The sequence below is a fragment of the Trachypithecus francoisi genome, unplaced genomic scaffold, assembly GCF_009764315.1.
Source record: "Trachypithecus francoisi isolate TF-2019V2 unplaced genomic scaffold, Tfra_2.0 Lachesis_group18, whole genome shotgun sequence".
NCBI lineage: Eukaryota > Metazoa > Chordata > Mammalia > Primates > Cercopithecidae > Trachypithecus > Trachypithecus francoisi.
Window position 1 is genome coordinate 15,122,910 of NW_022681463.1, and position 24,451 is coordinate 15,147,360.

A 24,451-nucleotide genomic window follows, 5' to 3' on the forward strand; every position below is an offset into this window, starting at 1 on the left:
TGCTGTTTTTATTTCTGGAAGTGTACTAGGTATAAGTAATTTTTAAATTATTAAAATGGAATTTAAACAGAGTATTTGGATCCTGTTTATAACACAGAATTTTTAAAAATGCTCTTATTACACTGAAAGGGTTAATACTCAAAACTAATTGGGATTTCTTTTTTCCTAGCAAATTTGGAAATGAACTGAAACTGCTCCCTGGTGTGAAAGCTGAATCCAGCAGCCACCTGCAGGATCAGCGACCAACACTGCCAGATGCTACAAAGCCTTTGATTTCCAGTAGTGAATTCGACCACATTTAACTCATGTGACATGAACTAACTGCAATAGCATTTTCAATCATTCTTTCCTATTTTTTTTTTAAATACAAACTCTAGCTTTCTGCTCACTACATATGAAACAGCTGCAGTAGATAGATTCATTCAAACTCACAGCTTGGGCCCTGGTTTTCTTAATGGCTTCCATGATGGCATCCACGTTGAGGTAGCTTTTACTGGTGGGAGCTGGGCCAACACAGACGGCCTCATCCGCCATTTTCACATGAACCTGAGGAGACAAATTTCTGCATTAACAGATGCGCCCAGCAAAAAGAATTACCATCATCTGCAAATACACACAAAATTGCAAATCTGATTGTTCCACATATCATTTATCGAGTCATATTTCTTTTTGAGTATGCACTAAAAAGCAACAACGAAACAAATAAACTCAAGAACTCTATTACCCATGATTTCATTTATTACAGCCTAATTCATTGTCTAAGCAAATAATTTCCATAATATCCCCTACCTCTTTATGTAAAATCACAGCAAACAATTTTAGCTTCCTATTCCATTCATCAGTACATAAATTTGATATCAAAAACTACCTTGTTACACGTAGCCAGGATAGCCCAATATTTTAATAACGAGCACTCAAGACCAGCTCTAAGCAAGCTCCCCAGGAAGTTGGGATAATTAGAGGGACTGAATGGAGGGATGCAGCGAGTGTCCCTGCACAGCATCAGGTCAGCACCAGACACAAATTAAAGCCTAAGACGAAAGAAAGAGTTCAATATCACAACATGTGAACCAGAAAATCTTGAGAATCATTTAAATACTCTCACATTCAATCTTCATCCATTTTACATTTATTCCTAAAAGAAATGACATGTATATTAAGTTCTAACGCTACTCAAAATTCAGGAATGTATGCTCCATTTTTAAGACTACTCATTCTATAATGTTTAAATGTATTTATTTTGCATAATAGAAGCTAAGCATTCAATATGAAAAAGAGTAAACTCTTTAGTTCTAAAAAGAGTCTATTCTTTTCAAATGATGAAAGGATTAGTATCTTTTTAAATGACTTTTCCTAATATCCTAATGGTCTTTCAGTTTCAGAAACTTCCAGATTACAATTATTTTGCAAGACAGATATATAAAACTGGAACACAAACATATACCTAAACATTTATGACCCACTCCTCCACCAAAAAAAAAAAAAAAAAAAGTCAAAAGTGGCAAATACCTGAGTATTTCTGTTATAGTCTTCAGTTATGAAATAATTTTTAGATACTTTGTTTTAAATGAGATCTTAAAAAAACAAAAAAGCAGTCTTTTAGAAAGCTAAGAATTCTCTTTGTCAATTCAATAAATATTTTCCACTTTAGTAAAAAATTATATTGAGTATTGAAAGGTAAAAGATCAGGTAAATGCCCAAGGGATTTTCAGGTCAGTATCTTACTATAAAATATCCAAATATATACATTCGGTAATTATTTAATAATACCAATTGCAGGGAAAAGCAGCCCTGCTTGCAAAAGGCTTCTAAATATCCCTGTGTTCAAAGCAAGGCCTTCCTCGTGGTTATCGTTGCCTGGTATGCCCCCAACCTCAAGTTGCTCTTCTGCCCTCAGACCAGGATGCCCCCTCCTCTATTGCCCTATTGCCCTCTGTCCACTTCAGATCCTGTTACTGTCAATTTTGTTGTTGTAATTGTGATTGTAGTTTTTTTCTGTAAGAAAGAAATTGAGTACTTCACAATCCTTTAAAAAGAATACATTTAAGTCTTTGTTTAAACTTAAATCCACATTTGTTTTATTGTCCTCAGATACTACCTATTATAGAAGATGCACTTCAAGTTTCACATCTACCACTGGATCTCTCCCAAGTACTTCAATTTAGGATGAATCTCCTGTAATCTAAACTCTGAGAGTAATTAGTGCAAATTTTAGCATATAATCTCATCTACCCAACAATCTCATTTTAACTGCTTTGCACACTGTTACAATTTCTCCTCCACCAGATCATAAGGTTATGCCTTAAATTCTTTTTTTAATCTCCCCTAGCCCAATGTTATGTGATTAAAGCTATTTACTCATAGATACACTTGGATAGCAGCTTGCTTAGTAACTTTCATTATCAAATGTTAAAAGCCATTGTCCTTGAGGTACAAAAAAGTTGCAACTTTTATTATCTTTTTTTTCATTATCTTTGAGGTAAAAATCTACACCTACATAAAGTCTTCTTAATCTTGGCAATACATATGGCAACTGGTGGTTTATGGAGGAAAAGAAATGAAAAGATACACATAGGCACATGTGTTTATGTGTCCAAAATTTCTATAATAAACATGCATTCAAAAGTAAAAAGGAGAGAGAGAATCCTAATAGTATTGACATTTTTACTTACAGTATTTTCTCTAAATACACTTTTATAATGATATTGCATATATAATTTACACCCTTTTGTTTTTTAATAGCATAATAGACATTTTTCCTATGTTATCACAAACGTTTTGTAAACGTACCAAGAACTAGCTCAGAGCCTAATATATTTTACTGGGTGATTAAGATTGCTCTAGTTAAAAAAAAAAAGACTGCTCCAATAAACATTTGAATAAATTATGCATTAAAAGCAGGTCAAAACTGCTATGGACTTTACAAAGAAGGACTAAACACAAATTGTTTATAAAGGATCGGTTGGCTTCTTTTCCTCCCTTTGCAGGAACAAATCTTACTTCAGGTGGCAGGGTACATTCAAGTCTCAACAAGCCCACAGTCTAGCCCAGGGTCGGTAGTAGCAAAAAGCCATGCAAAAGAAAACATTAGAATTCTCTGCTGCCTTAGCTAAGGAGACACTTAAGAGTCAACCTGGAAAGAACAATCTAGAATTCTCTGCTGCCTTAGTTAAGGAGACACTTAAGAGTCAACCTGGAAAGAACAATCTAGAATTCTCTGCTGCCTTAGTTAAGGAGACACTTAAGAGTCAACCTGGAAAGAACAATCTAACAAACTTTTGAAACTCTATTTCAATTTTGTTGTCATTGTTGTACGAAATGTGTGAGGTGTTTTCTTTGGCTTAATAATACAAAAAACAATATTCAAGCAATGCAGATGCTATTCTGCAGAATGACTTAATATTGCATAGGCTGACTAGATATGTTTGTTTCAAAAATATCAACATCTTGAAAAATATAAATTCCTTTTTATATATTTTAATGGCAAAGGAAATATATAACAACCATGGAAAGTTTAAACTGAGGTAAACTAATCAATTAAGCAGGATTTGCTGGTCATATGGTTTCAAAAAGAAAAGTAAAGCATTTTAAGTACTAACACTAAGTATATACACTAAGTATAGTCTGTCTTCATAAACTTCTCCGTTCTCAGAAAACCAATAGAGATTTTTAGAGCGGATTATTAGTTTTCCCATCAAGCATTTAGTTTTATATTTTGAATTATTTTATTCTTCAGAGAAAAATTACTTGTATCAGCTTATTACCTGCATGAGCCTAATTTCCAAATAACAAGCTAGGAGAACAACAGATGTGTTTTTCATCTTACGGGACTGAGAAAAATCATCTTCTTTATCAACTTTTAAAAAATAAATCAAACTTTTTTTTTTTTTTCTCCATCTGGCAGCTGCCATCAGGTAAGCCAAGATGGGTGCATACAAGTACATCCAGGAGCTATGGAGAAAGAAGCAGCCCGATGTCATGCACTTTCTTCTGAGGGTCCACTGCTGGCAGTACCGCCAGCTCTCTGCTCTCCACAGGGCTCCCCGCCCCACCCGGCCTGATAAAGCACGCTGACTAGGCTATAAGACCAAGCAAGGTCACGTTATATATAGGATTCGTGTTTGCCAGTGGTGGCCGAAAACGCCCAGTTCCTAAGGGTGCAACTTACAGCAAGCCTGTCCATCATGGTGTTAATCAGCTAAGGTTTGCTCCAAGCCTTCAGTCCTTTGCAGAGGAGGGAGCTGGATGCCACTGTAGGGCTCTGAGAGCCCTGAATTCTTACTAGGTTGGTGAAGATTCCACATACACATTTTTTGAGGTTATCCTCATTGATCCATTCCATAAAGCTAACAGAAGAAATCCTGACACCTAATGGATCACCAAACCAGTCCACAGCACAGGGAGATGCGTGGGCTGACATGTGCAGGCTAACAGCCGTGGCCTTGGAAAGGGCGGTAAGTTCCACCACACTATTGGTGGTTCTCGCCAGACAGCCTGGAGAAGGCGCAATACTCTCCTGCTCCACCGTTACCAATAACATAACTAAAGTTTGTAAAATTCATACCTAATAAGCAATTTGAAATAATAATATAAATAATAAAAATATATAAAAATAAATATTAAAAATAAATTTAAATGTTTGGATATAAATAGGTTAAAAATTACACCTGCGGCCAGGCACGGTAGCTCACGCCTGTAATCCCAGCACTTTGGGAGGCCGAGGAAGGTGGATCGCAAGGTCAGGGTTCAAGACCAGCCTGACCAACATGGAGAAACCCTGTCTCTACCAAAAACACAAAAGAAAATTAGCTGGGTGTAATGGTGCGCGCCTGTAATCCTACCTACTCAGGAGGCTGAGGCAGGAGAATCGCTGAACCTAGGAGGCAGAGGTTGCAGTGAGCCGAGATCAGGCCACTGCACTCCAGCCTGGGAAACAGAGCAAGACTCCATCTTAGGGGTATGGTGGGGGCGCGGCGGGGGATTATGCCTGCATTTAAAAACTTTGGGTTAATAGAAAATTTCATATTAGCTAATTAGATGCCGAAAATACATTGAAAAAGACATTCTATTTGGTCCCTGTCCTTATCAAAGAGATTGCATCTGAGTGACAAAAAGTGCTAGGCCAGATGTTGTATTTAGTATAAACTCAATGGTCTCAGTGAAAGCTTCTGAATACCTTCTAAACGAGTACATACTGAGAAAGGTAAAGAAGGCAAGCAGCTTTGGAAATGCTTCTTCATGCCTAGAGATATTCTGAAACCTATCACTGAAGGAGATCTGTAGTGAAGTGGACACTATTTACCACGACTGAGAATACAGGCGTCTTCCTTGTGATGTCCTTCAATGCAAGACACTCGGTAGAACACTCCAAGGATGATGTAATACATACTAGATGCACTCCTTGGCTGACAGTAGCAATACCTTACATAACCCAGTCAGTCTTCAGTATCCACCAAATCTAATCAAATTATCCAAACATTACTAACCAGTGAAAATTATCCTGAAAGTAGAATGGTGGTTGCCAGAGACCATAGGGAGCCTAGAATGGGGAGTTACTATTTAATGGGTACAGAGTTTCAGTTTTGTAATATGAAAAGAGTTCTGGAGATGGGTTATAGTGATGGCTGCACAACAGTGTGAAAGAACTTAATGCCACTGAACTGTACAGTTAAAAATAGTTAAGATGGTAAATTCCCTTATAAGCATTTTACCACAATTTAAAAAATAATAAACTTATTGAGAGTCTCAAAAAAAAGAGAGAGAAAATTACCCTGAAAAATTAAAGGGTTAAAGAAAGGAAAGCCAACTGCATTCATCTTCATCTGAATAACTGGGGAAAAAAAAAAAAAAGAATCAACCAGATAAAATCTTATTTCTAAAAAAAAAGAATAGAACTCTTTCTATTTCATTCAAAGTACCTAAAGATACTTTATACAAGTTTTAAAAAACTAACATTCTGGCATGTCCTCTCCCAGAAAGGCGATTTGATCACAGAAAACAAAATGATTTTTTTTTAAAGATTCGCTTTGATTCCATTTTGAAAAACTACATGTGTAGCACCAAGACATATTTATTCACGGCTATTTTGGATGGTAGAATTAGTGACTACTATTTTTCTTCTAAGATAACTTACATGATTTTCAAAGTGGTAAAATTTAAAACTACAGGGAAAAAAGAGGATACGTTTTTGCCAGTTACAAAATTCCCAGCCCATTTTCTACAATCCTGTTTTCGCCTCACAAAAAGGAACTAATATTGAACCAATCTTGGAACCAAAACAAAGGTGTTTTGGTTTTTTTTGTTGTTTGGGTTTTTTTGTTTTTTGTTTTAGTCTTTGTCTTACAAGCATGCATTCCTAAGGATACAGTAAACAACAAAAGAATGAAAACCAGCAGGAGGAGAACTATCTTCTCATACCACTGACCCCTTAGTAGAAGCATCAAGGGAGAAGGGGAGGAATGACAGAGAGAAAGGAGACATCAAGTATTCAAGCAAAACCTTAGCAAGAGCCATATCAGTGTAGCTGGTGGGTACCAGACCACAATGGAAAGGACTGCGGAACAAAGCAGAGAAAGAAGTAGAGTAGGGGTGGGATTGGGTGGGGTAGGGACTGTCCATATGGTTGAATGTAAAGAGTGGGAGAGGCAGAGTGACAGCCGAGAGATGGCTCAGGTTTGTTTTCCTTTATTGGCTTAGGAAAAACTTGAACAAATGCCTTTGAGAAGGGTAATTTGCACAAAAAAAAAACTAGGTAAAAACACCTGAGATATGAAATAATTCAGAGTAAAAAATTTCTGACAAGCAGTGGCAGACCCAAGAGGCTTCCCAAGTGGAGGCTGAGGTGGCAGTGAGCTGTGATTGCACCACTGCCCTTAAGCCTGGGTAACAGAGTGAGACCCTGTCTCAAAAAATAACAAATAAAAAGACTAAAACTGCCGTGTGCAGTGGCACAGCTCCTGTAGTCCCAGCAGCTTAGGATGCTGAGGCAGGAGGATCACTCAAGCCCAGGAGTTCGAGTCCAACCTGGGTAATATAGTGTGACCCCATCTGTAAAAATATAAAATAATAATTAAATAAATGAAATAAAATGAGCAAAATGGTAAACTTTATGTTATATAGATTTTATAAAAAACAAAAAAACTATACAGATCCATCACAATTTCCGGTCAATTACTGACAAGCCAGAATGAAAGTATACATTTGAAGAATGTCACTACATAGTAAAAAAGAAATAAATAACACTACCTAAGAAAAACTATGACAAGGTAGGGTTGGGGGAGGAAACAAGAAAATACCAGTAAGAGTGTGGGATCCGCTCTAGCTTGCAATCTTTAAGATTATTTTCCACTTACTAAAGACAAAGCTACCACACATGCATTCAAGGTCTAGTGATAAAGACATAAATACACAGGCTTATATTTCTGAATACATCTTTCTGAAGCAATAACAGAGTGAAACTCTAGGAATAGGATTGGGAAATAATCTCCACTGAAATCAATATCTTTTAAAAAGTGCTTCCAAACCATATGAACAGCTAATGCCAATTCCACAAAATATAGAGAGCCACCAAAAGTCATGAGATCTTAAAAGCCCTACCAGAGCCCCAGCAGCAGCTATCACTGCTCAACACAGGCCACTAAATGATGACACCATGCATATAAAGCAAGTCATTTAGATGTTCTTAAATTTTTCAATTTTATTGTAATTACCCAGGTAGTGTAAGAGTTACTCCTTTGGTTAAAAAGAAAAAAAGCTTAAACAGTATAGATACCAGATAATCATTATTCCCTGCCCCGTTTTAAAGGCTCCTAGTCCCATTTCCTATTATTATCCAGCTATTATCAGTTTTGCATGTGTCCTTCCAAACTTACCTGAGCATTTTCATACAGATATGCAGACATAAAACTGCAGAGTTTTATTTTGTGTTTAAGATTTTTCTTAGTTTAAACAGAATCACACTACATATTATTCTACAACTAATTTTATCGCTCAGTTTTTTGTTTTTTTAGAATTCTACCTCATAATTTTTAACTGCTACCCAGTATTTCTAGTAATCTAGATGAACCAAAACTTTAACTATTCTCCTAATATTGGACATGGTTCCAATTTGCCGGTATTGTGCACTTTGCAATAAGCTTCCCTAAACATGCCAATCTGTATACATATGTATATTTCTATAAGAAAAATATTTAACAGTACAAATACCACAAACTACATACTTAAAATCTTAGGCCAACTTACACTACTATTAGAGATTAATTTCCCCACACTACACAATCATTGAACATGGTTTATCTTTCTAATTTTATTAATGTAATAGAGAAAAATGATTCCTCCTTTTTTTAATTTGCATTTTCCTGGTAATGCGTTTGGGCATATTTGCTTGTTTGTGAGCTATCTGTATTTCTTCTAACCATTAACCATTTTCTTTTTTTTTTTTTTTTGAGATAGAGTCTTACTCTGTCACCCAAGCTGGAGTAGAGTAGCACGATCTCGGCTCACTGCCAACTTCCACGTCCTGGGTTCAAGTGATTCTCCTGCCTCAGCCTCCTGAGTAGCTGGGATTACAGGCATGTGCCACACCACCAGGCTAACTTTTGTAGTTTTAGTGGAGATGGGGATTTCACCATGTTTGTCAGGCTGATCTCGAACTCCTGACCTCATGATCCATCCGCCTCAGCCTCCCAAAGTGCTGGGATTACAGGCATGAGCCACCGCACCCAGCCACTATTAACCATTTTTAAATTTAATACAACAGACATCTTATAAAAAAGCAAAGCTGGCCCGTGCGGTGGGTCACGCCTGAAATCCCAGCACTTTGGGAGGTGGAGGCGGGAGGATCACTTGAGGCCAGGAGTTTGAGACCAGCCTGACCAGCATGGTTAAACCCCATCTCTGCTAAAAATACAAAAAATTAGCCGGGTGTGGTGGCGCACGTCTATGGATGGTCCCAGCTGCTTGAGAGACTGAGGCACAAGAATCACTTGAACCCAGGAGTCAGAGGTTGCAGCAAGCTGCTGAGATTGCACCAGCACACTCCAGCCTGGGCGACAGAGTGAGACTCAAAAAAAAAAAAAAGAAACTTTCTTTTGTTTTGTTTTGTTTTTAATTACATGTAATATACGTAAATATATGTAATACCTAAACTTTTTTTTTTTGAGACGGAGTCTCACTCTGTCGCCCAGGCTGGAGTGCAATGGCGCATTCTCAGCTCACTGCAACCTCCACTTCTTGGGTTCAAGCGATTCTCCCGCCTCAGCCTCCTGAGTCCCTGGGACTTCAGACACCCACCACCACGCCCAGCTTTTTTTGTGTATTTTTAGTAGAGATGGGGTTTCACCATGTTAGCCAGGATGGTCTCGATCTCCTGACCTCATGATCGGCCCGCTTTGTCCTCCCAAAGTGCTGGGATTACAGGTGTGAGCCACCGCTTTTTTGTAATACCTAAACATGCTTATTCAAAATAAAGCTAACAATTCCACTGACCACACCTGTACCATTACAATGTCTCTCTCCGGTAATCACTTAACAAGTGAATATGCATTATTAGAGTTCAATAGATGCCAAGGGATCCCAACTTGGAGCAATTTTGTCCCCCAGGACACAGTTGGCAATGTCTGTAGATAGTTTTGGCTGTCACTACTGGGGCCTGGGGGAACACTACTAGTATCTAGCGGGTAAGATGCCAGGGATGCTGCTAAAAATCCTATAATGTGCAGGATAGTCACCCATGACAGAGTTCTCTAATCCATAATATGAATAGTGCCACTGTTTAGAACCTATGCTCTATGCTTTTATATAGGTAACTATAAAAATATTTTAGGGTGGGATTCTTTTACCATTAATGGTATCATTATACCATATGTGTCCTTACACAAGTTCTCTTTCAATTTTTAATGTCTTAGAGATGTTCTCTGTTGATATATAGAGATCCACCTCAGTCTTTTTAACTACTAAAGAATTCCAAGATATGGTTCTACCTGTTTATGATTCATCTACTCCCTCATGGACACTGAGTGTGAAGGAATCACCTGGCTGGATGTCACTGCTTGTGCTCAAGGCTATCTCCTCTGGAGCTGCTCCCATCTTTGCAGCCATCCTCTCCTATCTGGGTTTCAGACTGGGGTTTCCTGCTGCATGATCCCATCAGCCATCTCTCTTTCAAAATTCCTCACTGTTTCCAGGACCAGCGTTTCCAGGATCCCACAAGTACTCTTCACCGTTTTCCATTAAAATTCTGGTTTGTTGTTTATCTTTAGGTCTTTTCTCTTTAACTTTTTCTCTTCCCTGGGAATTTGGGACAGGATGATGAAGTCTGACTCATCCCAACAGCCTTAATTGTAAGTCAGGACTTTTCAATTTTTTCATTTCTTAACACAGGAAATATATAGTGTATGTATTTTTAATTTAAAATTCAAAGATTATAAACAAGAACATAGTTTTCTAAAATTAATCAGTTAAAACTTAATTTTAAGACTGTCATGAAAAGTATCAATAATCTAGTGAGCATCTAATATGGTATAAAAATGAGTACATGAAAGGGATCATAGCAGTCCTAAACCATTACAGCCATTCCTCTATTGATGTATATTAATGGTGAGTATCTTTCTCATAGTATCTATTTAGACATCACGGCATTCCTAGAAACTCAAAAGCTGGCTTTCTGAGCTCAGATTCCATTTCCCACATTATCCAATATTTTTCCTGGGATCCCAAAAGACAGGACAACTCTTGATTTATAGTATATGGTTGTTTAGTTTCTTCCCAAAAACTTTCAGATGAGTATTACAAATAGCAGCAAAATCAACCACTCAAAAGTTTCCTGCTATAGTTAGCTTCCAGACATTGAAGGTAATCATGAAAAGCAGTTACAGAGCTCAAGAAGTTTTCCTTAGCACAGTGATTTCTCACTGAGCAGTGAGATGAAATTTAAAGACATCAGAAATATCTGGGGCCGGGCATGGTGGCTCATGCCTGTAAACTCAATACTTTTGGAGGCCAAGGTAGGAGGATCATTTGAGCCCAGGAGTTCCAGACCAGCCTGGGCAACATAGACAGGCCCCATCTCTACAAAAAAAAAACTTCTTTTAATTAGCCAGACATGGTGGCTGGCCCCTGGAATCCCAGCTACTTGGGAGGCTGAGGCAGAATGATTGCATGAGCCCATGAGTTGGAAGTTGCAGTGAGCTATGGTCATGCCACTACACTTTATTTTTTTTTGAGCCGGAGTCTCGCTCTGTCGCCCAAGCTGGAGTGCAGTGGCCGGATCTCAGCTCACTGCAAGCTCCGCCTCCCGGGTTCACGCCATTCTCCGGCCTCAGCCTCCCGAATAGCTGGGACTACAGGCGCCCGCTACCTCGCCCGGCTAGTTTTTTGTACTTTTTGGTAGAGACGGGGTTTCACCGTGTTAGCCAGGATGATCTCGATCTCCTGACTTTGTGATCCGCCCGTCTCGGCCTCCCAAAGTGCTGGGATTACAGGCTTGAGCCACCGCGCCCGGCCAGCCACTACACTTTAGCCTGGGTGACAGAGCAAGACCCTGACTCAAAAACAAACAAACAACAACAACAAAAAGAAAACAAAAATTTCTAGAAGTGTTTTATTTTCTCTTCAAAATAAATATACGTTCTCCCCATTTCCCAAAAAAGAAAATTCTTCTATACCCGAAGACAGAATGAGTACTTTGAAGGAGCTCAAGAAACAATTTTTATTTCTTCCTATTCATCCAAGACTAAGAATTAATAAAGTTTTTTTTTTTGGTTTTTTTTTTTTGATGCAGAGTCTCACTCTGTTGCCCAGGCTGGAGTGCAGCGGCGCAATCTCGGCTCACTGCAATATCTGCCTCCCAGGTGCAAACCATTCTCGTGCCTCAGCCTCCCAAGTAGCTGAGACTACAGGCATGCACTACCACAGCTAGCTAATTTTTTTAGTATTTTTAATAGAGACGGGGTTTCACCATGTTGGTCAGGCTGGTCTCAAACTCCTGACCCTCAAATGATCCACCCACCTCAGCATCCCAAAGTGCTGGGATTACAGGTATGAGCCACCACACCTGGCCAAAGATATTTTAACTCAACAGTTAAAGACCCAAAGTGATTGTGCCATTCACTGAATTTACCTGCAACTCCTTAAGTAGGCCCAGCTACCAGGGATAGAAATTCCTCTTTGGGGACTTAGAGAGTATAAGAGAACCACACTAAGATAAATATAGCAAGAGTAGCAGGATTGAAAAAAAGAAGGGTACCTATGTCTCAACTCCTACCTTCCTTGGAATTGAAGCCCCATGTAAGGTGAAGAATCAGGGTCCAAATGTGAAAAAAAATAATTGTATCAGGGGAGATCAAACTACCTACTAGTCGAAGAATGACCCACCTCCAGCAGCACTGTCATATACAGGGAGCCTGATATGCTATGCTGGGCCACCAGCTGAACCACATCAGATGAAAGCCCAAGCAAGCATGATGTCAGAAAGCTTACCAGCCTCATGCTAGGACAACGGCAGAGACTCTAGTCTGTAATAAGGCTCATTTCAGCCGGGTGCGGTGGCTCACGCCTGTAATCCCAGCACTTTGGGAGGCCGAGGCGGTTGGTCACCTGAGGTCGGCAGTTTGAGCCCAGCCTGGCCAACATGGCAAAACCCCATCTCTACTAAAAAGATAAAAATTAGCTGGGTGTGGTGGCACGCACCTGTAATCCTAGCTACTCGGGAGGCTACGGTAGGAGAATGGCTTGAACCCAGGAGGCGGAGGTTGCATTCCAGCCTAGGAGACAGAGCAAGAGGCCATCTCAAAAAAGTAAAATAAAAAAAAAAGAAGGCTCATTTCATCTCATAGAGATTTCAGGACGAATTAGTCCTTTAATTTTGGGAAGTAAATTTGTGACAAGATGTACTCATAGAGATTTCAGGACGAATTAGTCCTTTAATTTTGGGAAGTAAATTTGTGACAAGATGTACTATAAAGATGGGTTAAAGATACCCTACCTGGCAGCAGCAATGGGCAAGGAAAAAATAAATGGTTGAATGAAGGGCTATAATCCCCTTGTCTTTTATTTCAAAATCTAACCTTTCTCCAAGTCCAAATGTCTGGCTGACTTAAGAAAGAACACTTGGGCACAACTGTTGGCATGCCTCTTTTGTGTAAAAGAGAAAATAAATAAATTGAAATAAAAAGAAACATCGGGACAACACAAGGCAGAAAAACTACCTTATAAGAGGTGGCAGCTAGCTCTCTGAAGAGAAAGAACTAAAGAAAAACAAAAAAAAATCTGCCCTACTGGAAGAAAAACGGTATATAGGGGCCGGGCGCGGTGGCTGAAGCCTGTAATCCCAGCACTTTGGGAGGCCGAGACGGGCGGATCCCGAGGTCAGGAGATCGAGACCATCCTGGCTAACACGGTGAAACCCCGTCTCTACTAAAAAAATACAAAAAACTAGCCGGGCGAGGTGGCGGGTGCCTATAGTCCCAGCTACTCGGGAGGCTGAGGCCGGAGAATGGCGTGAACCCGGGAGGCGGAGCTTGCAGTAAGCTGAGATCTGGCCACTGCACTCCAGCCTGGGCGACAGAGCGAGACTCCATCTCAAAAAAAAAAAAAAAGAAAAGAAAAAGAAAAACTGTATATAATAAAAAGATCAGAAAAAATGAATTTCCAAGTATTATTGCCAACACTCAAAGTCATCAAAACATATTTCCTAAAACATTAGTTCCAGATCCATTTATACAGTACTTGCCTCTGTTTTCCACTCTCTTCTCTAATTCAACTATTTGATATTCCACCCATCACATCCCTTTAACATTAACTAAATCGTGAACACTTCCTTTCTTTTCCCTGATCCACTCAAACATTTATTACAGGTATATTTTATTACAGCAAGGTATAAAAAGATAATAAATCACAGTCCCCTACCCCTCCAGGAGTTTGGTCTGGTATGAAAGACAGACTTATACACCAACTGCAATTAAGATAATAAAGGCTGGATGTGGTGGTTCACGCCTGTAACCTTAGCACTTTGGGAAGCCAAGGCGGGCGGATCACTTGAGGTCAGTAGTTTGAAACCAGCCTGACCAACATGGTGAAACCCTGTCTCTACTAAAAATACAAAAAACTAGCCGGGCAAGGTGGCGGGTGCCTATAGTCCCAGCTACTCGGGAGGCTGAGGCCGGAGAATGGCGTGAACCCGGGAGGCGGAGCTTGCAGTAAGCTGAGATCTGGCCACTGCACTCCAGCCTGGGCGACAGAGCGAGACTCCATCTCAAAAAAAAAAAAAAAGAAAGAAAAAGAAAAACTGTATATAATAAAAAGATCAGAAAAAATGAATTTCCAAGTATTATTGCCAACACTCAAAGTCATCAAAACATATTTCCTAAAACATTAGTTCCAATCCATTTATACAGTACTTGCCTCTGTTTTCCACTCTCTTCTCTAATTCAACTATTTGATATTCCACCCATCACATCCCTTTAACATTAACTAAATCGTGAACACTTCCTTTCTTTTCCCTGATCCACTCAAACATTTATTACAGGTATATTTTATTACAGCAAGGTATAAAAAGATAATAAATCACAGTCCCCTACCCCTCCAGGAGTTTGGTCTGGTATGAAAGACAGACTTATACACCAACTGCAATTAAGATAATAAAGGCTGGATGTGGTGGTTCACGCCTGTAACCTTAGCACTTTGGGAAGCCAAGGCGGGCGGATCACTTGAGGTCAGTAGTTTGAAACCAGCCTGACCAACATGGTGAAACCCTGTCTCTACTAAAAATACAAAAAAATCAGCTGGGCATGGTGGCGCATGCCTGTAATCACAGCTACTCAGGAGGCTGAGGCATAACAATCACTTGAACCTGGGAGATGGAGGTTGCAGTGAGCCAAGATCGCGCCACTGCACTCCAGCCTGGGTGACAGAGTGAGACTCCATCTAATAAATAAATACATAAATGTCATAAAAAATAATATGTACAAATTGCTAACATAGAAAATGGTTTCACAAAGAATTGGCTATTGAAAAATAAAACTGGATTTCTAATACATGAAAAAAGTGAGAGAGAACTAACAGAGAAAAAGCACATTTGAAATGGTGGAAATGTGAAAGGTGCCAGTCTATTGAGAAATCTGTAAGATGACCTGAAAATAAAGTGTATGAAAAGGGACTGATGGGAAAGGATGGTAGAAGAAAAATTAGTAGGAACTTGAATGGATCTTGAATGTCACGGTAAAGTGTTTGGATTTTGGGAAGTCTGTGATTCTCAATATTTATCTCCTATGGAAAGAAAATAACATCCACAGGAGACAAACTACACTGCATCATTAACAGCAGCTTACTATATATTACTGCAGTTGAGTCATTCAAGCAATTAGCTGTAACACTTTCCTTTCTCTCCCAGTAACCTCAGATGAAGGTTAGGACATAGTGCTATCAACAATGAAAACCTCCTTTATTTTCCTCTGTTATCTAACCAAACTTTTGCCATAATATAGGATACACAGCATAATATACGGGATGCAAACATGCATTCTGCTGCAGCAAATTCCTTCCTACATTTGTTTTTTAAGTAGCTTTCAAGAAACACCCCTGGCCATTCTAACTGCAGGTAAGGTAGACTAAGCATGCTCCACCCTGACTATCCCACTGAATGCAAATATGAAACCTCAAGAGAATGCACGAATCAAGTATTTATAGACTTGGAAAAGTAAACAGTAGCAGGCAGATCAAGGAAGAAGAGAATTGAAATTACTATAAACAAGTGGTGAGTTTTATCATTTTCTTTTCCTCCCAGGATCTCCCTGCCCGATCTTGGAAAAGCCTGAAGTGCAAAGTAGGCATGGGGACACTGACAGAGAGAACTCCAGGAGAAGCCCTACTCATCTCACTCAAAAGGCAGAAAAGGGAGCTCCTGATACTTACAACATGATGGAAAGCTCAATTCCCACATATTCTTTCTTTTGCTCTATTCTTTTTTGTCCCAGCCCCCAAGTAATTTTGTGGCTGTGGTACCAGTGGCAGACACAGGTGCCAGCGAGAGTCAAAACAGTGAGAGAAGAAACATTATTCTCCCATCAGTGAAACTGCCGTTTCAAGAGGGTAGATAAAACCCCAAGATTTTTTCTACTCTCTCTGTGCTCTTAACATATGCTGGCCACAAACACAAAATTAGAACAGCAGAGCAAGGTAACTAAAACCTCAGATTTCTAAGTAACAAGACTGAAAAGTGAAGGCCTAAAGAACCAGAATGGGAGAAGCTAGCATGGAGAAGTGACACAAAAAAAGTTGTTTATGAACTTCTGAGCTCATCCGTAGGTTAGGCATGTATGGATGTAATCCTAATAAGTATACCAAAGAATTTAAACACTGAACTGACCACACACCCCAGACTGATGACTTGTTGACACATATGTGGGGCAGATCTGAATAGCTGTACAAAGACCCACAGCCCACAGAAAAAACAAAAACTGGAATCTGCACTCTGAAGCTAACCAACTGAAATGCTACTACAACAAAAATATTAACATCCAAAAAGATATGAACTAAATTCAGAGGATTATGTGTCATAACATCATACTCAAAACATCTAAAATTAACCCAAGAACCAGGTACATCTCTTACAGTGAAGGAAAAATCAAATACCAAGACCAATGTGACAAAAATGTTGACACTATCTCACAAAAATTTTAAGGAAGTTATTATTAAAGTTTTCCAACAAGCAATTATGAACACTCTTGAAACAAACGGAAAATTTGAAAGTATCAGAAAAGAAATCGAATGTATAAAAAGAAACCAATGGAAATTTTTAAACTAAAATATGCAATAACCAAATTTTTTAAAAAAACATACTGGATGGGCTCAAGAGTAGACTACAGAGGACAAAGGAAAGAGTCAATACATCTGAAGACTGATCAACAGAAATTATACAATCTGAAACAAGAGAGAAAAAAAAGACTAGAAAAAATTAACAAGAAACTATGGAATATACTTGAAGGTCTAAAATACATGTCTATCAGAAAAATAAGGACTGAAAACTTCCCAAGTTTGGTAAAAGACATAAACCTACAGATTCAAGAAGGTCAGTGAATCTCAAACAGGGTAACAAAAAGAAATCAGAAAACATAATCAAACCACTGAAAATTAAAGAAAAAATTCCTGAAAGTAAACAAAGAAAAATAACATACTAACTTTATATAAGGGAATGATACTCAAACAACTATGGATTTCACATCAGAAGCCACAAAGACCAGAAGGAAGTGACAAAATGTTTTTCAAGCTCTGGAAAGAAAGAACTGTCAACCCAGTACTCTATATTCAGTGCAAATATCCTCTAAGAATGAAGCTGAAATAAAGACATGTTCTTTCTTTTTTCTTTCTTTCTTTTTTTGCTTTTTATTTTTTTTTTTATTTTTTTGAGATGGAGTTTTGCTCTGTCTCCCAGGCTGGAGTGCAGTGGTGTGATCTTGGCTCACTGCAACCTCTACTGCCTGGGTTCAAGCAATTCTCCTGCCTCAGCCTCCCAAGTAGCTGGGATTACAGGCGCCTGCCACCGCGCCTGGCTAATTTTTTTGTAGTTTTAGTAGAGATGGGGTTTCACCATCTTGGCCAGGCTGGTCTTCAACTCCTGACCTCTTGATCCACTCGCTTCAGCCTCCCAAAGTGCTGGGATTACAGGCATAAGCCACTGCGCACAGTCAAGACATTTTCAAATAAAGGAAAACTAAGAGCATTAGTTGCTAGCAGATCAGCTCTAAAACTACTTAAGGAAGTTCTTCAGACAGAAGGAAAATAACATTAGAAGGAAATGTGAAACATAAGGAATGAAGGAAGAGCAACAGAAATGATAACATTGTCTTTGAAATATGTTTAACTATTGAAAGCAAAAATGTTAACATTGTCTGATGGGGTTTTCAATGCATGCAGATAATAACATGTAAGAAAACCGTAACATAAGAGGAGAATGTAGATACCTACATGATGGTAAGACTGACGTATTCCAATTAAGGTGGTAAAATATGAATTTTAAATAGACTATGGGAAGTTAAGTATGTATATTATAATCAATAAAGTGTTAATTTGAAAAACTACACGAGATAGTCATAAACACAATAAATTTCAAAGGAATATTTTTAAAAGTTCAAATAACACAAAAGAAGACACAAAGAGTGAAACAATGAAAAAAACTAGAAAAACAAAATAAAAAAACAGTAGCCCTAAACCCAAACATATCACTAAGTACATTAAACATAAAAGTGGTCAGTTGTGATGGTTCACGCCTTAATCCCAACACTTTGGGAGGCCGAAATGAGAGGACTGCTTGGGCCCAAGAGTTCAAGACCAGCCTGGACAACATAGGGAGACCACATCTCCACAAAAGAAAATTAGCTGGAGGTATTCCCAGTTACTCAGGAGGCTGAGGTGAAAGGATCACTTGGGCCCAGGAAGCTGAGGCTGCAGTGGGCCATGATCGCACCACTGCACTCCAGCCTGGATGACAGAGTGAGACGTTGTCTTGAAAAAAATTTAAAAATACAAAATAAAGGCTTAAACATACAAATTAAAAGAGATTGCCAAAATATGACCCAAGTATATGCTGTGTAAAAGAGATTCACATCAAATATAATGATATATGCAGTTTAAAGGTAAAATGATGGGAAAAAATACAATACAAACATTAAGCAAATAAAGGCTGGAATGCCTAGGTTAGTATCAGAAAAAGTAGGCTTCAGAGCAAAGAAATTGACAAGGGATAGAGAAGAACATTACCTAATTGTAACAGGGTGAATTCACCAAAAAGATACAATAATCCTTAATGTGTATGTTCCTAACAACAGTGCTTCATAAAGCCAAAACTGGCAGAACTGAGAGGAAAAATAGACAATAACCCAGGCATTGTTGGAAACATCAAGACTCTCAAAAGAAAGACAAGTAGTAGAAAATCGGCATGGATATAGAGGAACTGGACAATACCACAAACCAGTTGTATCTCATTGACATTTATACGCTACTGACATCTAACAACAGAAGCCACAACCTTCACAAGCACACATGAAACATGTACCAAAATAGGCCATATCCGGGCCAGAGAACGAACTTAACACACTGAAAAGAACTATGATCATACAAATGATGATCTCTGAACTAAGAGAATTAGTATTAGAAATAAATAACAGTAAGATAGTAGAAAAATCTTCAAATGCTTGGAAATTAAACAATTTTAAATAACCTACAGGCAAAAAAGGAAGTCTCAGAAAACATTCTTAACAAAAATGAAAATACGATATATAAAAAAAATTATTAGATGCACTTAGAGTGCTTAGAGAGAAAATTATAGTATTAAATATTATATAAGAAGATATATCTCAAATCAATAATCTAAGCTCCTACCTTACAAACCAGAAAAAGAAAAGCAAAATAAACTAAAGTAGAAGGAAGAAAACAACAGAGGAGGTATCAATAATTTTTAAAAGAGAAAACTAAGAGAGAAAAAAAGAAATCAATCCAACCCAAGTTAGTTATTCTAAAGCATCAATAAAACTGATAAATCTCTAACACGACTAAGAAAAGAAGAAAAAAAGAAGACATCCAAAATAAGAAAGGAAAGAGGTTATCACTACGAACTATGCAGATATTAAAAGGATAATAAAAGGTTTCTAAGAATAATTCTATGCACATAAATTGGACAATTTATATGAAATGAACCAATCGCTCAAAAATGGCAAAACACAAAGCTAACAAAACACACTCAAAATAAGATAGATAACCTGAATACTCCAATAACTTGATAATAAAGAACTTGAAGACATCATTTAAAACCTCCTGAAGAAGAAATCACCTGGCCCGGTTGGTTTCACTGGGGAATTCTAAACAATTTTATAGGCCAGGTGCAGTGGCTCACGCCCTGTAATCCCAGCACTTTGGGAGGCCAAGGCGGGCAGATCACCTGAGGTTGGGAGTTTGAGACCAGCCTGATCAACACAGAGAAACCCTGTCTCTACTGAAAATACAAAAATTAGCGAGGCATGGTGGTACATGCCTGTAATCCCAGCTACTCGAAAGGCTGAGACAGGAGAATCGCTTAACCCAGGAGGCAAAGGTTGCGGTGAGCCGAGATCACACCATTGCACTCCAGCCTGGGCAACAAGAGTGAAACTCTGTCTCAAAAAAAAAAAAAACCAATTTTATACACTCTCATTCAGAGAAGAAACATTTCTCAATTCATTTTATAAGGACAACATCATGCTAATACCAAAGACGGGACACAAAAAGAAAACTGCAGACCAATGTCCCTTATAATAATGATATAAAAAATCCTTAACGAAAAATTAAGAAGTCCAATCCAGCAATATATAAAAAAGAAAACACCATAACCAAAATGCAAAACTAGTTTCACACTAAAAAAATGAATCGGCCGGATACGGTGGCTCAAGCCTGTAATCCCAGCACTTTGGGAGGCCGAGACGGGCGGATCACGAGGTCAGGAGATCGAGACCATCCTGGCTAACACTGTGAAACCTTATCTCTACTAAAAAAATACAAAAAATTAGCCGGACATGGTGGCGGGCGCCTGTAGTCCCAGCTACTCGGGAGGCTGAGGCAGGAGAATGGCCTAAACCCGGGAGGCGGAGCTTGCAGTGAACTGAGATCAGGCCACTGCACTCCAGCCTAGGCGACAGAGCGAGACTCTGTCTCAAAAAAAAAAAAAAATTAATCACTCAGTATAAAATAACATATTACAATCAAAAGAAAAAAAAAACACATGATCATATCACTTGATTCAGGAAAAGTGTAAGACAAAATTCAACATTCATTGGCAAATTAGGAGTAGACAGGATCTTCCTCAACCTGATAAAAAGCAACCACAAAAAACCCACAGCTAATACCATATTTAATTCTGAATGACTGAATGCTTTTCCACTAAGATTGTGAATAAGCCAAGAATGTGCACCATCACTACTCCTCTTCCACTTCATACTGGAATTCCTAACTACGGCAACAGAAAAAAAATAAAATAAAAGAGCTAGAACCTCTTTTCCTTTGTACAGGTTCCAATTCAGATGAATAACTCAGATATAAATCCACCATTGCCATCTCCAGACAGCATTCTATCTTCCTAAAGGATGCCTACTAAACTTTTCCCTTTGCTACTCCAACTTGGCAGCTGCCACTGAGCAGCAGTAGGAACAAGCAGCAAAGGAAGCAATCCCAGGTGGGGTCAGTGACTGGCTCTAGCCAGAGCTCCAGAGCCAGCAAAACAACACCTCGACTTGCTGAGTGGGGCAAGTTAGGTATCAAGTGGGTAACTTGGATAAACTGATGCTTGAAATTGAGCAAAAACACAATTTTGAGATCTGACATTTTTCTCTGGTTTTTGTGGACCTCAATAAATTTAGCACAAAAAAAGGATGGCACAGTGAGTTCATATTTCAAAAGCTCTCTCTATTTCAAATGTACAGCAATGACAATAAAACTCAGAAAAGAAAACTAAGAAAACAGGTAAGCAGAAATAAGTGGTAAACATTTCACAAACTCAAAACAGGAGAAAAACACGTAACAATGCTAACCACTGGCTGGTTCTTCAGAAGCAGAAAGTGCCAAATGCAAAGTACAGATGGGTCAGAATGTTCTCAGAAGGCTGAGAAGAGAGCCAGAGTCACTGGCGAAAACCAGGCCAAAGAGGAACTGCCCTTGGCCTAAAGAGAAGGCCACCAAGTACAGTCTGCAACTACGGCTCACTACAACACCTAAAGACTGTGGACTTAAGGAGGCAGAACACAGCTTCAGGGTCAAAATCTGAACGAGCTGCTGGGACTAAGCTGCCATGTGTCCAGACTATCACCATAAAACCTGGATGTAGATTAGGAATCCAAAATGCCAGGAGGTGGGCAATCACAAACTACTGGTCAGGGAGAAGGTGGGAGGCAGCAATGGCTGAGGTGAGAGAGAAACTAGGAAAGAGAGAGGAAGTGGAAGGTCAAGGAAGCAAAGGGGAGGGAGAAGATGAAGGATGAAGAGCAACAAATGTTTTTAACTTTCACCAGAAAAAAGAGCCTATGAACTAAAATTCCAAAACAGAGTAAGAAAACATTTGCTAACAAACAAAACTTCAGAAACTGAAACAGTTCACAGCAAACTGCCCCAGATGAAATTAATTTTATCAGTCTAAAAGATTAAAAGATTAACTAGAAAAGGATTTTAAAAGACCTTGCTAAAGAAGCAATAACAAAGTGAAGAGAGGTGACTAGATTCCAAAATTATTTATGAAAAGGACTTGCTCATAAATTGGAAATGAGAAATGAAAGAAAGAATGATGGTGAACATAAATTCCTACATCTTGTGCTTCTGCAGTAGGATTCAAATACAAGAAGCCTGAAGGATCAAATTTCAGTTTGGGTAATGCTGGGTTTGAGGTAGTTGTAAAATATCCAACTAGAGACGTCACAGAGAGAGAGAAACAGAGTTGGAGTCAAGGGTTGATTAAAACCACAGAAACAGAAGTGGAAGAGAATATGATCTTTCAGGGTAAGGGTAGAGAAAGTACAAAAAGAAAACAATTTTAAGAAGAGCTCACCAATCAAATCTTGAGTGATTCCTGTAGAGGGGACACAGAAGAGGGCCACGGAAGTAGAAAGAAAACTAGGAGATTAAAATGGCACCAAAGCCAGAGGATGAGAGTGTCTGAAAAAGGGTAATAGTGTTAAAAGCTTCTGGGAACTCAAATAGAAGAGGACTGAAAAATGTCCACTGGACTTAACATGAGAAAACCGGTGGTCACACTAGCAAGAACTCTTAGTAGAGTACTGAGGACAGAAGCAGACTGGAGTGGCTCAGGGCCTTTGCACAAGCCATCTTGTCTGCCTACCGGCTGATCCCTTCTCATCTATCAGTCTTAGCTTACATTTTAGCCCTCAGCGAGACTTTCCCTGAGCACCCTACTAGTGAAGGGAACCACGATTCTCTCTCAAAAACTTCTTTCCCTCATAACACTTGTCACAATTTGTAATTATGTTTTATTTCTCTATATCCATCTCTAAAGCAGCAATCCTATCACTTCCAGTGACTCTTCCTGTTCCAGTACCTATCATAGTACCCGGCCTCCAACAGGCACTAATAAAAACTCTGCCTTCAAAGTAATAAACTTCACTTCATTTTGTGGGGAGAGGGGACTTTTCCTTATACTTAGTATGAGAAGCAACATGCACAGTGGAGAGAGTACAACTTAGAAGTCACACATAATTTGAATCTTAGCTCCGCTACTAACTAGCGCAGTGATCTTTGGCAACCCGAAGATTGGCTTTATACTTGAGGGCCCAATTTTCTCAATTTAAAATGGTAACAATAATTCAATCCTTATATAATTATGTGCTTTTCTAGTACACCATAGATACTCAATGAGTGAGAGGCATTATTTGGAATAATCACGTCCTTTCCCTCCACTCAGTAGTCTAAATGAGTGAGGCTGTAAAAATGAGTTAAGTTATGGCCTTAGAAACACTGGAACATCAGAATAAGTTAAACTGTATATCAAATCTTTTATTAAATGTATGCTTTTTCAGTAAGATAGGACTTCCAATCCTTCCCAAATAGCTGCTTAGAGAAAAATAAATCCACGATTAGGTACTTTTCCATGCCAGCAGGTATTAATTACATTGAAATACATAAGTTCCCTTTAAACCATGTTGTTTAAGTTCATTAGAAATTATAAAATAAACAAAACCAAAAAGATATATTAATACAATATTTCACTGTTTTGTTCTTAATTTAAAATTTTAGTATAAGTAAAAATAAAAAGTAACTTCAGTGTAAGTTATTAACAAAAAATTGAGAAAGTCTTGAGACATTTCCTTAACGTTTTATAAAAGAAAATATCCACAAGTCACTTCCCATGGATTAAAAAAGGCTGGATGGTTTTACTGAATTTAAGTAGCAAGGTATATTAACACACAAATGAGTAAGTCATACATGAAGATACTGATATAAATCCTGCCCAAATATAATTTTTGCCTGACTGATACATAAAGTCATAGTCCATCTTGACTGGAATGACTAGTTTACCTTTAACTCCAGGTGACTTAAACTATCAGTCCTTTAAGAAGCTTTACTGGTTTTTGACAATTTAACCTGCTGAGCTCACGGCACCCATGGGAGGGTCTTGGTTGCAAGTTTTACTTCTGATGTTGCTGACCACTAATACTGACTCCACAGAAAATGGATTTCAATGACAGCCACCCACAGGTTAACACTGAGTATTACCCATAATACTGCTTTAATTAAGTTAATACATAAAGGTCACAATTTGGCAGAAAGTTTCATTAAATTTGGCAGTGCTCACAACAAAAAAAAAGGTGTTCATCTATACAATAACTCTTTAAATTTGTTAGAGATATAATCCAATTTGCTCATGGATGTATGCTGCATTTCAATGTATTTTCTAAAAGGAATTCAATTTATTAGTTCCATTCCC

At 38.5% G+C, this 24,451-nt stretch overlaps 1 protein-coding gene and 1 pseudogene across 3 annotated transcripts in view; one reads left to right on the forward strand and one right to left on the reverse strand.

Annotated features, from left to right (window-relative positions):
- Positions 1-24,451, reverse strand: part of PCCA (propionyl-CoA carboxylase subunit alpha) — a 457,788-nt gene that overhangs the window by 383,922 nt on the left and 49,415 nt on the right. For all 3 annotated transcript variants that reach the window (XM_033177344.1, XM_033177343.1, XM_033177345.1), the window contains exon 5: positions 433-546. In XM_033177344.1, the coding sequence (XP_033033235.1) occupies positions 433-546 (114 nt within the window). The remainder of the gene's footprint in view (positions 1-432; positions 547-24,451) is intronic.
- On the forward strand, positions 3,910-4,618 carry LOC117063549 (annotated as a pseudogene).